This window comes from Panthera tigris, chromosome A2, assembly GCF_018350195.1.
Source record: "Panthera tigris isolate Pti1 chromosome A2, P.tigris_Pti1_mat1.1, whole genome shotgun sequence".
Classification (NCBI taxonomy): Eukaryota; Metazoa; Chordata; class Mammalia; order Carnivora; family Felidae; genus Panthera; species Panthera tigris.
Genome location: NC_056661.1, coordinates 11,961,507 through 11,978,915, shown reverse-complemented (window position 1 = coordinate 11,978,915; position 17,409 = coordinate 11,961,507). Strand labels below are relative to the sequence as shown.

Sequence of the window (17,409 nt, the reverse complement as noted above, 5' to 3'; positions counted from 1 at the left end):
GCTGCTACGTACGGGGACCAGAGAGGATGCGGTGCTTCCCAGGGTGTGAGGAGGGACATATTCTGGTTCAGTGCTCACATTTTCCTCTCTGTTTCTCTGAGTCAGTGCTTCTCACTTTCCAGCTTGCTTCCAATGAGTTTCTGCCACTAGGAGTGTCTCATGAAGGCCCAGAAGGTTAGAGGAAAGTCAGATCAGAGGGAGACAGGTGGCTGTCATAATGCCGGAAGCTCTCCTGGGAGCATCAGCAGGTGGCTGAGGCTCTGGCAGCCGTGGTGGCAGAACTCCTTTGTTTGAGGAGGAAGAAACCCTCTCTGGTCCAGACTTTGAAGAAACCTTCTCTGGTCCCCATGAGCCCCTCTGCTTGCCGCCTGTCTCTCTCCCCTTCCCGGTGGGTCTGTAACAGCCTCCACTTCCTCATTCATTCATCAAACCCTTATTGAGCATCTCATTTGGGGGTACTCCTAAACCTATGACCAGACACTCAGATGACCAGTGTAAGATTCCACCCTTACCCACAGCAGAGACATAAAGAAACAATATCACAGACAGGGGAACCCAGACGCCACATGAAAAAACACAAGGATGATCAACCTCATCAGTAATGGGGGCGGGAAGCCACTACGAGATGCTGTGTCACACTCATTACCCAAGGTGGATGAAAAAGTCTGGCAACAACAACAAGGTTTTTTGAGGCTTTGGGACAAAGAAACCCTTACCCACTGCTGGGGGGAGAGCAAATGGACAAGATCACTTTTGGAGAATAACGTGACAGTATCTGGAAAGGCTGAGAATGCACTATTCTATGATTAGTAATTCTTAGCTTTATACCCTACAGAGATATGGGACATAGAGATGTGTCCTGTGGGAAGCGTGGGGTATATGTTTCCATGTGAGCACATGAGAGGTTGTGATCAGGAATATACGTCAGCATGGGGCACCTGGGTGGCTCAGTCCGTTAAGCATCCGACTTGGGTTCAGGTCATGATCTCGAGGTTTGTGAGTTTGAGCCCTGCATCGGGCTCTGTGCTGACAGCTCAGAGCCTTGAGCCTGTTTTGGATTCTGTGTCTCCCTCTCTCTCTGCTCCACCCCCACTCATGTTCTGTCTCTCAAAAATAAATACAAACGTTAAAAACAAAGGAATATACATTAGCAAAATGTGGTATATCCATGTAATGGAGTACTACACAGCCCTAAAAAGGAAGGATGTTCTGACCCAGGCTACAACATGGATGAAACTTGAGGACATCATGCTGAGTGAAGTAAGCCAGTCACAAAAGGACAAACACAGGTCGATTCCACTTCTGTGAGCTCCCTAGAGGAGTCACAGTCACAGAGGCAGGAAGTAGATGGGGCGAGCCAGGGGCTGGGGGAGGGGATGGGGAGTCAGTGTTTCACGGGGACAGAGTTGCAGTTTTACAAGACGAAAAGTGTTCCAGAGACAGATGGTGGGGAGGGCCGCTCAGTGGTGTGAACATACTTAGTGCCACTGAACTGGACACTTAAAAATGCTTAAGATGGTAAATTTTACATCATGTGTATTTTAGCCACAAGAAAAAATTTGGAAAGCAAACCATTGGCAACACTGCTCATAATGGTGGAAGATTACAAAATAGCTAGATGACCCTCAGCAGAAAGATGGAGAAATCCATGAGAGAAGCAAATGAACCAGAGCCACGTGTGCTGACTGATAGAAATCTTAAAAACATGGTTCTAAGCAAAACACAGCAAGCTTCAGAAGGATGTGTAGAGTGACCGTGTTTATATAAAGATTGTAAAACCCGTAGGGGCACGACAAAGGCCGTATTTAGAACAGTGGTTACCTTGGAGGAGGGAAACGATGGGACAGGGGAAGGGACTCACGAGGTCTCAGCTGCATCTGTGACACCCCCCTGTGAGGAGGGTTAATGTTTGTTTATTGTAAACTATACTTTAAATTTTTTTCCTTTTGATTTTTGTTACTATTTTTTTGACGTGTGCCTTACGAGCAATGAATGGCATACATTTGGCCTGTGAAACCGGCCACAAGAAAGATATTGAACATTTTTTTGAATGCCCGAAATCCAAAGGCTTCTTTTTTTGTTCCTCTCTGTGCATGTGTATGTCTCTGTTTCTCTCTGTCTCTGTCTCTCACTGTCTCTGTGTCTCTTTCTGTATTTCTGTTTCGGTCTAAGTCTCTGTGTCTGTCTGTCTCTGTTCCTTTCCCTGTCTCTCTCTGTGCCTCTGTTTCTCTCTGTCTCTCTCTATCTCTCTCTCTCTCTGTGCCTCTGTGTCTGTGTCTCTCTGTCTCTGTCTGACTGTCTGTCTCTCTCACACACATTTGATGAAGTTATTGGTTCCTGTCTTCCATTCTCAAAGAAAAAAGTGGGAACAGCAACAAGTAGACTGGGCCCACTGGCCCGTATCTGGGTTCTGACCACAATGCTCGGGCTGATGTCACCCTCCTGGGCATCCACTGGTGGACATCCTCCAGGACTTCCCAGCCTCCCTGATATTCCTTGAACCCCCAAACCAGAGCCTGGGTGTTGTCACCCCTATCTGTGCTGCCTCACCTCCATGGCCAATAGGTCACCACTCCCTGCTTCTCTTACCTCCTAAAATATCCCTCCTTCCTGTCCCCTACTCTCCTTTCCAGCCCCCTGCCTCTCATCTCTCTCCTGGACAACCATTCTATGCCCTCACTGGTCGCTCTATTATCTCCCCTTTCTCTCTTGTCCCCTGGACAATCCCCAAAGTAACCTTGTAACTAAGTCCAAACTCCTTGCACGACAAGCCCATAAATCAAGAGGCATGATGTTGGGATAGGAAAGTGACTTTGTTTGGGGTAGGGAGCCAAGGATGGCTGGCTCTGTCCCAAAGAGCCATCTCCCTGGGCATGAAATTTGAGCTTCTTTTGTGTTAGCAAAAGGGGGAAACAGGAGGAAGTTGGAGTCAAAAAGTGACCGACATCCCAGGAAGGTCGTGAAACTTCTTGGTTCTTGGTCAGCTGATCCTTACATACAGAAATCTGCTCACATCGTTCCTGAAAATCTTGAACTTAGCGCAGTCATTTCTGTACATCCTTTCTCATCTCAAGTGAGGTAGGTTTCAGGTTAAAAAAAGCAGTTTTTGCAAATCTCAGCTGTAAGCAAAATTCCTTTGATGATTAACATGTCTCCCCGCAGGGCTCATCAGAAGTTTCTAAGCTACGGATCATAGCAGCAAGGAAAATAGGAGGAATATGGAGTCAGACGTGCTAAGTTTCTCCTGTTTGCAACCTCACATGCCTCCCTGCCAGCAACCCTGCAATAGCTTTTCCTACCAAGAGGTCACCTGTACTGAGGGTTCACTATGTGAGTGATTCTGTGTATCTGATTCTCCAAGGTAGCTACTATTACTCCCATTCCCTAGAAGACTTTGAGGTGCAAGGAGGTCAGATGACTCAGGTCTATTTGCTTCCAAAGCCCATTCGTATAAAACATCCCAGCCCAGGAGTTAGCACGGCTTACACACATGAAGACTTTCTAGTCCCATTCGTACAATATGAAGACTAACTAGTCAAGACTCAGAGAGGCAAAGTCACCTGTCCAAGGTCACACAGCGGGTCTGGCTATCTCCAGAACTCCTGCTCTTTCTTTCTGCTCCCACCTGTTCTACCTCTCTTCCCACTCACCTGGCACGTGAGCTATGATGTCAGGCACTAAGCCCACGGTGGTCCATACACTTCTGTCTTCTGGATCTGAAGGTATCTGATAAGTGGTGAGTTGGGTTGCGTGGAGAATGGGGTCTGGGGCTTTGAGTGATGGGCAGGTAGGTCTGTGGTCCCCCAGGAAGGAGTTTCAGTGCTCATAGCCCATTGCCTTGGGGGTGAGCCCCTGAGTGCCTTGTTAGGGATCCAGAAGCCAAATAATCGTCTGCTGTGTATAGAACCACCACTAGATGTGGCCTCTTGGGGAAAGTGAGTAACTCTCATCATTTCTTTCCTTTTCCTTTTCCTCCACTTCTGTAGAGGCCCTGATCTCTGAGACATTTTTCTTGGAGAGAACTTTCTTCCAGGGCTCTGGAAGTGGCAGAACTTCCCTGGCACCCTTGCGTCCTGTGACAAACCCAAGGTGCTCTTCTCCTGCTCAAAATCCTACCATGGCTCCCATCCTTAAGCAGGACCTCCACACTTCTTTTTTTTCACACAGCTTTTTATAGGAAAAAAGCATGTAAGCATATATTCATGCTTATTTATAAATAGATACATCTGCTACAGATAGAATATACAGTATTTTATGAACCACATCCTGTAAATGCTAACTTACAAAAAGCAAGAAGAAAATGAACCCTATTTAAGTAGATTTATAATTATGGCAGCTTCATATTATTCTTAGCTTACACATCCAGGCACATATAATGGTTAATATTAATGCTTACACATGTGTATATAAGACAGTCTTCTTGATACTTTCACATTTTTTGCCGAGAGGCGGACTTCTATTCCTGCTATTGCATTTATCAATTGCTTTACAACACATAACCCCCAAAGTTAGTGGATTTAAACAACATCAATAAGAACATTTATTTTGCTTATGAATATCTTTGTTTTGTTTTCTTTTGTTTTTAGATTGAATCCCCCCCCCCAGCTTTATTGAATTATAATTCAGTATATATTTAGGGCACACAATGTGATGATTTGGTATGTGTATACATGGTGAAATGATGACCACAATCGAGTTAACACATCAATAATCTCTTGCAGTTACCAAAGTTCTTTGTGTGATGAGAACACTTAAGACCCACTCTCTTAGCAAATTTCAAGTGTATGATACAGAAGGATTAACTATAGTAGCCACGCTGTGCATTAGATCCTCAGAACTTGTTCATCTTATAACTCATAAAGTTTGTACCTTTTGACCAACACCTCCCCATTTCTCTCCCTTCCAATCCTGGCAACCACCATTCTGCTCTGTTTCTATAAGTTTGATGTTTTTCCCCCTCCCAGATGCGGCAGATAAGTGAAATTATACAGTATTTGTCTTTCTCTGCCTGGCTTATTTCACTTAGCATAATGTCCTCCAGGTTCGTTTATGTTGTCACGAACGGCATTATTTCCCTCTTATCTATATCGATAAATCTCCATCTGTATATCACATTCCTTTATCCATTTATCTGATGATAGACACTTAGGTTGTTTCTGTATCTTAGCTATTGTGAAAAATGCTGCAATGAACTTCAACATCCAGATATCTTTTTGAAATACAAGACAATATCTCTGAGGAACATGAATGCAAAATTCCTCAACAAAATATCAGCAAACCAAATTCAATAGCACATTAAAAGAATCATACATCATGGGGCGCCTGAGTGGCTCAGTCAGTTAGGCGACCAACTTCAGCCCAGGTCATGATCTCATGGTTTGTGAGTTTGAGCCCTGTGTCGGGCTCTGTGCTGACAGCTCAGAGCCTGGAGCCTGCTTCCAATTCTGTGTCTCCCTCTCTCTGCACCTCCCCTACTCATCCCCTATCTCTCTCTCTGTCTCTCAAAAAATAAATAAAAAAAAATTTTAAAAAAGAATCATACATCATGATCAAATGGGATTTATCTCGGAAATGTAAGGAAGGTTCAACATATACAGTAAGTAAATGTGATATGGAACACTAACAGAATGAAAGGTAAAAATCATATGATCATATCATTAGATGCAGAAGAAGCATCTGACGATACTCAACATCCTTTTGTGATAAAAACTTTCAACAAATTGGATATAGAAGGAATGAACCTCAACATAATAAAGGCCACATATGACAAGCCTATAGCTAACATCATACTCAACAGTGAAAGGTTGAAATCTTTTTCTCTAAGATCAAGAACAAGACAAGGATGCCCACTCTCATCTTTCCTATTCAATATAGTACTAGAAGTCCTAGCCAAAGCAATTAGGCAAGAAAAAAAAAATAAAGGGCATCCAATTGGAAAGGAAGAAGTAAAACTGTGTTTGTTTGCTTATGGATTTTAATTTGAGACGGGCTTGGCAAGGCCAGTTCACCTCTTCCATTGGAAGGCTGAGGGTGGGAATCATTGAACACAGTGCATTCTGGATGTCGGCTGGACTTCGTCTGGGACTGGCTTGCAACACCTCTGGGTGGTGCCTCCATGTTACACCTTGGCTTCCTTGCAACATGCAGCTGGGTTCCAAGAGTGAGCATCCCAACAGGACCAGGTGGAAACTGTATGATCTTTAATGATTCAGCTTTGGAAGTCACATTGGGGCCACTTTGACATAGTCACAGTGCCCCTCCCCCCCCCCAGATTTAAGGGGAGGATATTTACGCCCCACTTTTTGATGGAAGAGTATCAACATCACATTGTAAGAACAGTATGTGGGACGGCAGATATTAGTATGGTCATCCTTGGAAAATGCAATCTGCCAATGTCACTGATTATGGTATTTTCCTCTCACATTTTACCCAGTGAAGGGTCCTAGCCTCAGTCACTTTCATAGGTATTGTGCTTGCGTTGTTAAAATTAATTTTTTTCTGCAGATTATTTTCAAGGAACGTTCTTTAAGTTACTTGTCTGTTACATGGAGGGTGGTTTAGGGAAATCTGGATAACTCAAGCCATTCGTGCACTTTACCAAGTATGCAATCCTTCTATGAGACAAATTAAGAACAATATACATTAAAAATATATTTATCTGTGAAAATATGTGTATTTTTCTCTGTGAAAAAGAGGAGGGGTGCCTGAGTGCCTCAGTTGGTTAAGCGTCTGACTCTTGATCTCAGCTCGGGTCATGATCTCACAGTTTGTGAGATTGAGCCTCACATCAGGCTCTGTGCTGACAGCATAGAGCCTATTTGGGATTCTTTCTCCCCTCTCTCTGTCTCTCAAAATAAATAAATAAACTTTAAGAAAAAAGAAGAGGAGGAAATGATCTCTTGAGGAAAAAGGGTATTTCTCGCTTGAAATCATTTTGTTACCATGAGTATATTGCTTATTTAACCTTTAGCTGGATACTTTGAGCATCAGTGGACTTTCCCATTAAGTTAAAAAGCAAAAATATAAATGACTTCCACTGGATTTTTTTTAACCCAAGAATGAGTCTTTATTACCAAAGTAATTTTTTTTGTTTTTTTAAACTTATCTTGAAGTAGTTATAGATGCACGAGAAGTTTCAAAAATAGTACATCGAATTCTGCAAACCTTCCACTCAGTTTCACCCGGTAGTTACATTGTATATAAGTATGTAGTACAAAATCAAAACCAAGGAATTCACATTAGTACAATGTATCTATATAGTTGTATGCAATTTAATCACAGGTGTGGATAAAATTGTCATTTTGAGGGTGTCATAGAAATGGAATCACACAATGTGTAACCTTTTGTGATTGGCTTTTTGCACTCAGTGTAATGCCCTGGAAATCTGACCAAGTTGTTGTATGTATCATGACATTTTATTCCTTTTTTTTTTTTTTTTTTTTTTTTTTTTTATTACTGGGCATGTCATGGGCTGAATTGTGCTCCCCACTCCAAATTCGGATGTTGGTGTACTAATCCTTAGTACCTTAGAATATGACTTCATTTGGAGATAAGGTCTTTACAGAGATTAGTAAGTTTAAAATGACCTCTGAGGGTGGGCCTTAATCCCCTATGACTGATGTCCTTATAAGAAGAGGACAGTTGGACACAAAGATAGACACAGAGAAAAGATGATGTGAAGACATAAGAAGACAGACACCTCTGGCCTCTGGAGCTGTGAGAAAATACATTTTTGTTGTTTAAACCACCCAGTCGGTGGTACTTTGTTCAGTTAGCCCGAGATAACTAATACAGAGGATTGAATACTATTGTATGGTTTCCTGGTGTTTGTTCAAGCATTCATGTGTTGAAGGATATTTGAGTCATTTCCAGTTTTTCACTATTACAAATGATAGCTGCTGTGAATATTTGTGTACAGGTTTGTGTGTGTGTGGGGGGGGGGGGGGCTGTATTGTCACTTTTATAAATTCCGAACCCAACAATTAGTGAAATTGATGTAACATTTCACTTGACAGTCATTTCTTTAAACACTTGTTGATTTCAACTTTGTGGTTTTACTTTTGTGCTTTGGAGCAAAACTCTGCTTTTCTCCTTTTTTTTTAAATTTTGTTTTCATTCCTAGGTCTCAGTTAGGTTCAGAAGCTCCTGGGATGCTGCAGACAGCCAGTGGGCAATGCCCAGGTTTGAAGCTTGAGGAAAGAAATAAAGGCCTTGTTAGACCCTTAAGTTACGTGAAATATGCCTCTGGAAAATCTTGGGAATGATCCACCTGATTTTGAAACACTAGCGTCCCCTAGCGCTTGGTTTGGGTTACACATCATGGAAGAGGGTTTCACCGTGAGTGGGGATGAGGAAGGAATTCCTCCACATCTATATTTATATCTTCTTGATGAATCTACCCTTTTCTCATTATGATGTATCCTTGTTTTAAATATATAATTTATTGTCAAGTTAGCTAACATACAGTGTATACGGTGTGCTCTTGGCTTCAGGAGTAGATTCCCATGATTCATCACTTACATATAACACCCAGTGCTCATCCCAACAAGTGTCCTCCTCAATGCCCATCACCCATTTAGCCCACCCCCCACCCACCTCCCCTCCAGCAACCCTCAGTTTGTCCTCTGTATTTAAGAGTCTCTTATGGTTTGCCTCCCTCTTTGTAACTGTATATGTTTTTTTCTTTCCCTTCCCCCATGCTCTTCTATTAAGTTTCTCAATGTCCACATATGAGTGAAATCATATGATATCTTTCTCTGACTGACTTATTTCATTTAGCATAATACCCTCCGGTTCCATCCACATTGTTGGAAGTGGCAGGATTTCGTTCTTTTTCATCACTGAGTAGTACTCCATTGTATATATAAACCACATCTTCTTTATCCATTCATCCATCGATGGACATTTGGGCTATTTCCATAATTTGGCTATTGTTGAAAGCGCTGCTATAAACATTGGGGTACATGTGCCCCTGAAATGTCCTTCTTTATCTCTGGTAATTCTCCTTGCTTTCAAGTCTGTTTTTTTCCCTGATATTGATATAGACACGCCACCTTTCTTATGATTAGTATTTTCATAATTTGCTTTCCATACTTTTATAAGAGATACATAGCCAAGGAAACTTGAATGGCCAATAAACTTAGGAAAAGATTCTCCCTCTCACTAGAAATCAAGGAGATTGAAAGTACACCAACGAAGACATAGAATTTTCCTCCAAGAAACTGGCAAAATTTTGAAGTTTTATTATTCAAAATGTTGTTGACATAGTTGGGGAAATGACCAGTCTCCTGTGTGGGTGGCAATCTTTGCACGGTAATTTGGCAATATCTATTAAAAAAAATGTGTGTACTTTATGATGAAGCCACTCATCTCTTAGAGATAACAGCTGGGTGTGATGAGATTGAGAGGAAGTGAGAGACTCAGTTCTTCTGACAAGGTCAGTGGTGTAGGTGAAGGCAGAGGAAGAGCCCGAACCAGGCCTGGCATCATTTTCCCCACTGAACTTGCTTAAAGCCTCTCATGCTAATGTTCATGAAAGTCTAAGAAATAAAACTAATCAGCCTCACAGAACCTTACTCTTTTCTATATTACCTTTGTTGTATCGAGTACAATGAAATATTTCTTAAAATTGTTTTAGTGTTTGGTTATTTTTGAGGGAGAGAGAGACAGAGTGCGAGCAGGGGAGGAGCACAGAGAGAGGGAGACACAGAATCGGAAGCAGGTTCCAGGCTCCGAGGTGTCAGCACAAAGCCCTACGTGGGGTTCGAACTCACGAACCGTGAGATCATGACCTGAGCCAAAGTCAGACACTTAACTGACTGAGCCACCCAAGCGTCTCTACAATGGAATATTTCTTTAAAAGTATCTCAGATTTGGAGAGAAATATACACACATCCAGTCTGTTTTTTGTAACTTCAGGGAAGCTTTACTGGGTCTGGGAAGAGCGGGGGTAGAAATTAAAGAGAAGAGCAATAGAGAAGACTCAGGATCCTGGCCAGCTTATTCTCGCTGGTTTGTAAAACTGCACAAAACATGCCCTCCCCGCCCCTCTCACCTGCCCAGTCCTGAGAGCAGCAAAACCATTATAAGGGACTTCCACTCATGTCTCCTGACCTTCGTTTCACCTATGACCTCAGAGTGATCAGCTCAAGGATGACTGTGGCCAGTAGGAGACAAGAGAATTCTCACCAGAATGCTGTATTTCCTTGCCTTGATTTTTACAATTTCCTTTCTAGTCTTCAGGAGACATTTGCCAGTTGGAAGCACTGTGATATGTTGAACACAGACTCGGGCAGCCTGGGTTAGAATCCTAGCTCCCTAAATATGGAGAACAAACTGAGGGTTGCTGGAAGGGTTGTTGGTGGGGGGATGGGCTAACTGGGCCAGGGGCATTAAGCAAGGCACTTGTTGGGATGAGCACTGGGTGTTATACATAGGGGATGAATCCCTGGAAACTACTCCTGAAATCATTGCACTATATGCCAACTAACTTGGATGTAAATTTAAAAAAGAATCCTAGCAACTTCCTAGCTGGGTTATCTTGGATATGTTACTTAAACTCCCCATGTTTCAGTTTCTTTGTCTATACATAAGACAATAACAGTATGGACTCAGAGGGTTGTTGAGGGTATATGCTGTGACAATAGAAACCCTGTTGGCTTTATAAATAAAAGTTTATCACCCACATAAATTCCAGTATAGGTCATCCCTAATACCATACTACACTACTCTGATACTATACTGTAGTCAAATTGTGATAGTATATTGCAATATTGTGTACTACAAATAGTATAGTATTCTACAGGTATCATCCCTGATACCTATGTTGACTGGTCCAAGAGAGCTCTGAAAATGGAACTTGGGCTTAAATGTGGGCTTGATGACATAGTTCAAATACTTAAAAGCCCTCACTCAATAACTCCTTTCCTCGACACACACAATACCTCCACACACATAGATTGACACCCATCATTCAAAATGCTTAGGATAACGTGTCAACTCAGCCTTGGTATGCATAACAGCTCTGATTCTTAACCCAAAGATACATTAGGTAAATATCTCTGCAAAGACAAAGAGTAGGGATGTATCATTCTTCTGGAAATCCTTAATTGAGTAATCTTAACTCTTGTAGTCAATGGTGATGACAACAAAAGTTTAAAAATGGCAGCATCCAATCTTAGAAGGCCTGGACATTCAGATAAGAGTGGTCTTCACCATCTTACAACCGCTTCATAATAATTGAGATAGTAAATATAACACATGCTTGGACTGTCCAACCAGGGTCATCGTGAGTGACAGTCTTCCATTTCAATGAAACCTAAAAATATGACTCAAACAAAGATACCACTGAGAACCAACATGGCTTACTCAGATTTCAGAGATGGGGTCCCAGACCCATCACTCACTCTGCAGAAATGTATAAGAATAGGGTGTAAGCCAGAACAGTAACAGGTGACCAAAATATCCACAAGCTGTTGGGTTAACATTATTTCAGTAAAATTTCCTTCTGTTTAACACTGAAAAACAAACAAACAAACAAACAAACAAACAACCAAACAACTCCTCCTCTTATTTAAGCGATTGGGTTCTTGTTTTCTATAAATCCCCAAGAGAAAAAGCAACTCTTGGAAGAGAAAAGGAGTTGGATATAGTACACCTTGCACCACATGAATTGTAAATGAAGGATAGGCCTCAGCTGTAAGGGAGGGTCCCAGAAACAACCCAGAATCCTCCATGAGGTCATCTCTTTGACATAAAGCCAGTTCTGCCAAGAACCTTGACCAAAGCCATTCGAACCTCTCTGTTTCTCAGGCTATAGATGAGGGGGTTGAGTGTGGGGGTGATAAGGCTATAGAAGAGGGAGACCACATTGTCCTGCTGTGGGCTGTGGTAGGTGCCTGGAACCATGTACATGAACATGGCTGCCCCATAAAAGAGCCCCACAACAGTGATGTGAGAGGAGCAGGTGGTGAAGGCCTTGTGTCGGGTCTCTGCTGAGTGCATGCAGAGAACGGCCCTCAACACATGGCTGTAGGAGGTGGCAATGAGTGACAGGGGCAGAAGCAAGATCAGCATTCCTGAGATGGACAGCGACAACTCATAAGCAGAGGTGTCTGCACAAGAGAGCTTCAGCAGAGCTGGTAGCTCACAGAAGAAGTGATCCACAGTGTGTGAGGCACAGTAGGGGAAGTGCAGGGTGATGGAGGTCTGGATGGAGGCCACGAGCACACCTGACAACCAGGAGGTGCCCACCATGAGCAGGCAGACCTGACGTCTCATGAGTACAGGATAATGCAGGGGGTGGCACACGGCAACATAGCGGTCGTAAGACATGAGGGATAGCAGAACACCCTCAGAGACACCCATCAGCATCAGGAAGAACATCTGAGCTGCACAACCCCCAAAGGAGATGGAACCCTCTCCCTGCAGGAAGTTGGCTGCCATCTTGGGGATGGTGACCAGTAGAAAGCCAACATCCAATAAGGAGAGTTGACTGAGCAGGAAGTACATGGGCGTGTGGAGCCTGGAGTCTGTGCGGATCAGGAAGAGCAGGATGGCATTTCCCAGAAGGCCCATAGTGAATATGACAGCCACAAGGGAGAATAGGACCAGATGTGGCCCCGAGTGGCTCAAGAGCCCCATGAGAGTGAAGTCTGAGGTCACTGACTGATTTGATTCCCCCATCCTCCAGGAGGCATCACCCATCTGCAGGAAGAAGGGGATATTTGGAAGGAGTCTCAGTGGGCAGTAGTTTTGTCTTGCATGCCAAATAGAATTGTTTGGTAAGGGTTACTCTGGAGTCTCAAGAAGGATGAAGAGCACAGTCTCAGTAAGAAAAAAAATAATTGATTCATTATATCTGCTTTGGTCAGGAGGTAGAGAATAGGAAAGTCTTGCCTTTACCCTCCAGGCAAGCCCTATCCACCTGTACTTACAGTTAAACTCTCTATCCCCAAGCTAAGGAGTCCAAGTCAATCCCAGTGCAATATTGGAATATGCCCATCCCAGATGTCCTGGAGCCAAAGCAGAGGTTGTATTCCAAAGAGATTAGATATCAACTAGGGAGACTTTGCCAAAGATAATAGGAGAGGATGAGGCTGGAGAAGGAATGTAGTGTGTTTGGATTGTTTGGCATATAGTTAAGAGAATATACTCTGGGCTAGAGCAAGATTCGAATGCCAACTCAGCTGTGTCCTAGCTTTGTGACTTTGGACAAGTTATTTAACCTTTCTGGGAGTCAGTTTCCCCATCTGCCTATGGAGATAAATAACACCTCTTCGTAAGAGTAGCTCTGAGTGTCAAATGAGATAGTGAATTAAAGAGCTCAGCACAATGACAACCATGTGGTAATTTCTTGATTTAAGTTCACAACTATTACTCGTATCGTAAAGGAAATGTAAACATTAAAAAAATTCAGCTATAGTCGGGTAATGTATGCCTGGTGCTTAGCCCAATGTCTGGGATATTGTAGTACTGTTCAATAAATATTAGCTCTTTTTGTTGATGTTATTCAACATTATAATTCTTGTCCAGTTGCATGGCAAAAACTGATCAAGTTTGTTCTCAGTCCTGCTCTCTTGAAATGACAATTTCCCTGTCCTTACCCTAAGTCAGTGGTTCTCAACCAGAGGTAATTTAGCCCTCTTTCCTGGCCAGAGGACATTGGCAATGTCTGGAGATATTTCTGATTGTCATGACAGAGTGCTAATGGATCTAGTGGGTAGAGGTTAGAGATGCTACTGAATATCCTATAAGGCACAGGATGGCCCCCACCACAAAGAATTGTCTGGTCCCAAATTTCAATGGTGCCAAGGTCGAGAAACCCTTCAACTGATACCCATCAACTCTTCTCTGACCTGGAGCTGAGCCTCTGGGAGATCTCTTGAGTCCATTGTCTTGGTCATCCAACAGAGATGAGCTTCGTGTCCCATGCATGCCTAGAGATTAATCTGTGAAGTTGAATTTCCAGATACATTTTAAAGGAAATATTAATAAGACTAGTCCCAACTGAAATCCCTGGAGAACTGCACTGTTTCCATGACTCTGTATAGAGAAGGGTTTATCCTTTTAATCATTATTCCTTGGGGCAAATTCATAGCCAAACAGTCCCTCTGGACCTTGTCAAAGGATTTGCAAGTGGACAGTGTACTTAGCTCTTCTCATTTCACCCATATCTCCTCCCCCTCAACCCATACACCAAAGGGAAGAAAAGGAAGCTAATTCCTTTTAAGCATTTACTATGCATCAGACACCCTGCTAAGGTCAGAGAAAGGCTGATGGGTTTCAGTTGAGGGTTTCTCAACATTGACGCTATTGACATTTTGGGTCAGATCATTTTAGGTATGTTACAGGCATTTTTTAAATTTAATCTTGCTGGTAGGTATTATCATCTGCCTTGTATAGGTGAAGGAGCAGGGATTCAAAGAAGGGCAATAGCTGAGTATATTAGGTTGAATAATGTTTCTCTCAAATTCATGTCCCCTTGGAACCTCGGAGTGTGTCCCTATTTGGAAAGAGGGTCTTTGCAGATGTAACTGTTAAGCATCTTGAGCCTAAATCATCCTGGATTCAGGGTGTCCTCTAAGAGCGGGCACAGGGAAGGTGGACATGTGGAGATGGAAGCAGAGATTGGACTGCCCCAGATAAAAGACAAGGAGCATCAAAGGTTGCCAGAGATGCCAGAATCTAGAAAAGAGCCATGGGACAGATTCCCCCTCAGAACCCCCAGAAAGAATCAATCCTGTCAACACCTTGAGTTCGGACGTCTGGTCTCCAGAACTGTGAGAGAACACATGTCTTGCTTTAGACCACCCAGTTTGTGACCCCCGCACACTCATACACCAATCCAAGGTTACCCAGCAAACAAGTGGTAGAATCAACTTTTGAACAATAGCTGGTGCGATTCCAGGGTTCCTATGTTTTTTTCTTCACATCCTACTTTTTAACAAAAAATAATGGATTGTTCAGGTCCTGCTTCTCTAGGTAAACCCTTGGCTTTCCTGCTCCAGTCATGCTATGTTCTTCTCTTCTGTTGGAGAATGATCTACCTGTGTGGCCTGGGGCAGGAGCCAGGACCTCACCAGCTGTGGGTCCATGGTCTTGGATACTCTTGCCCTGGAGCTCTCCCACTCACTCACCTGGCTTTAGCATGGTTGTCCTTTCACTGGATTGGTCAACAGTCCCCTACTCTTCACCTTGAGAAACCATTCAGATCAACTCTGGTTTACCTCCAAGAAGTGTCAATTGGTCTGGAGCGTGATGTGAACTCAGTACCATTTGCCCTGGTACCTTGAATCCTCTATCTCTGAAGACTATATATCTCCCCAATGTCTTACCCAGTAAAGGCCCCCTTCCTTCCCTCACCCTCAACACTGTTTCCCTGACCTCACTTTCCCTTCCAGAATTTCCAAGTGGTCTCTTTGCTAATGCTACATCCACAGAGCAGCACACTCTCCCATTGCTGGCTTTTGGAAGCTCCTGTAAGCAGCTTCTCCAACACGACTGTCTGTGAGCCCCTCTATCATGGTTTGTTTGCCTTGGGCTTTGTGCACATTCTTCCTTCAGGACAGGATGCTTCCTTCCACTCAACCCACCTTCCCCAGCCAGGCAGCAGGAAGCACGGGACAGGGACCAATCTTGGCTTTGGGTGTGTTGTCTCCTTGTTCTAAGTCAGCCAGCTCCCTCATATCTTAGGATCAAGAGTCTCTCCAACTCCAGCCAGTCTTTTTTTTTTTTTTTTTTTTTTTTTTAAGTAAGCTCTATACCCAATGTGGGGCTTGGACTCACAACCCTGAGATCAAGATTTGCATGCTCTACCTACTGAGCCAGCCAGGCACCTCTCCAACCAGTTTTTTGAACTGACTTTTAAACTCCTTCCTTCTTACCTTTTCCTCATTATTGTTTGCATTTCAGACCTGATGCCCTTTGCTGAAATGAAAAGTGAGAGAAGAGGCCCTGGAGTTAGTGGACTCCCTGTTGCCAGTAAAACCTTCACACCATCATTCCCCTATGAGGAAGCGTGGCTGAACCCTCTCTCCATCAGACAGAGGGCAGCTTCTATGAAAGTTCATGTGTGGACATTAAAATAGACACCCCACCCCCACATCCCAGGGTCTGGCACTCTCAGGCTCTTGGCAGTGCTGACGGATCGAGATAAAACAGATGGTAAGATGCTCACCTGTGAGCCGGGGAAGATGAAGAGGCAAATACAATCCCTGTCCCTGAAAATGCCTGCATACACTCAAATTCTGCACCATCATAAAAATGAATATAAAACTATCAACTTCTGAGGCTCTTTCTTGCCCTCAATATCTCCTCTCTAACCATGCCTACTGTCCAGAAACCTCCACAAGCAGTGGGGTTCCGGGCTCTCACTTCTACTTGCCAGGGTCTGAAAGACCCCCCTCTAGGCCCTCACAAATATTTCACTTCTTATGCTTGGACGCTTTCTTGATAAAACCTCCCCAGAATCCAGCATTAAATTAATCCTTTGATTCATTAATCTTGCCTTGGTCTACGGGGTGACTGACAAAATTGTCTGAGGATAGAGGCCCTGGGGGACTGTGTTACATCAGAAAGCTTCTTTTTATCTCCTTTTGTCAGAGAGAGAGAAAATCAATAGCCATGGGAGCTAGAGCCCTTGAGACTGAAATTATGCCAGGAGATACATTTGCCCAGCCCTCCATTCCAGGAAGGTGGGAAGCACTGTGGGAGATAACTGAACTCTCCAAAGAATCTAAAGGCCAACAATAGTGTCTGATAATTCAGAAGTCTTTATGTGTCCCCTTGTGAGAGAAGGGGATGTGGGAATCCCCCCTCCCTCCGCCTTTTTTAAAGCATGGATACACATGAACATAAACACACACAAAATTAACATTTCTGATTTTTAGAGAATTTTTTTGAGCGAAATAATGAAGCTGTGATGTTAGAAGAATAACCAGGAAATAGCCCCCACTTATTCTGCCTATTCTAGAGTAATTCCTGTCTCTCTGAGGGCACTCACAGAATGCACACGCACATATTTGCATTCAGTCAAAGAGGGCAGGCGCTGTCACCGAATGATCAATCATAGTCTGTAAGTCAGGAAATGAATGGGAGGACACTGCCCAGGCCAGCAGTGCACCCTCACCCCCGCTCCCCTTCAACCCCCTACTCCCACCTCCTTCCACCCCCACCCCACTCCCTCCTGCCCCCAATAATTCAAGAGAGGAGGGTTTGTTTGGAAGAGAAGGGGGGATTTATTTTGGGTGCTGACAGCTGGGGCAGGTGGCAACCTCTGTGCCGGCAAGAAGGAGACCTAGATTTTTTTTTTTAACGTTTATTTACTTTTGAGAGAGAGACAGAGCACAAGCGGGGGAGGGGCAGAGAGAGAGGGAGACTCAGAATCTGAAGCAGGCTCCAGGCTCTGAG

The 17,409-nt window shown here is 43.6% G+C and overlaps 1 protein-coding gene across 1 annotated transcript; it reads right to left on the bottom strand.

Annotated features, from left to right (window-relative positions):
- Positions 1 to 11,739: 11,739 nt before the first annotated feature.
- LOC102958558 (olfactory receptor 2Z1-like) lies at positions 11,740 to 12,684 on the bottom strand. The gene has a single exon (XM_007088624.2). The coding sequence runs from the start codon at positions 12,682 to 12,684 to the stop codon at positions 11,740 to 11,742; it is 945 nt and encodes a 314-aa protein (XP_007088686.2).
- Positions 12,685 to 17,409: the final 4,725 nt, after the last annotated feature.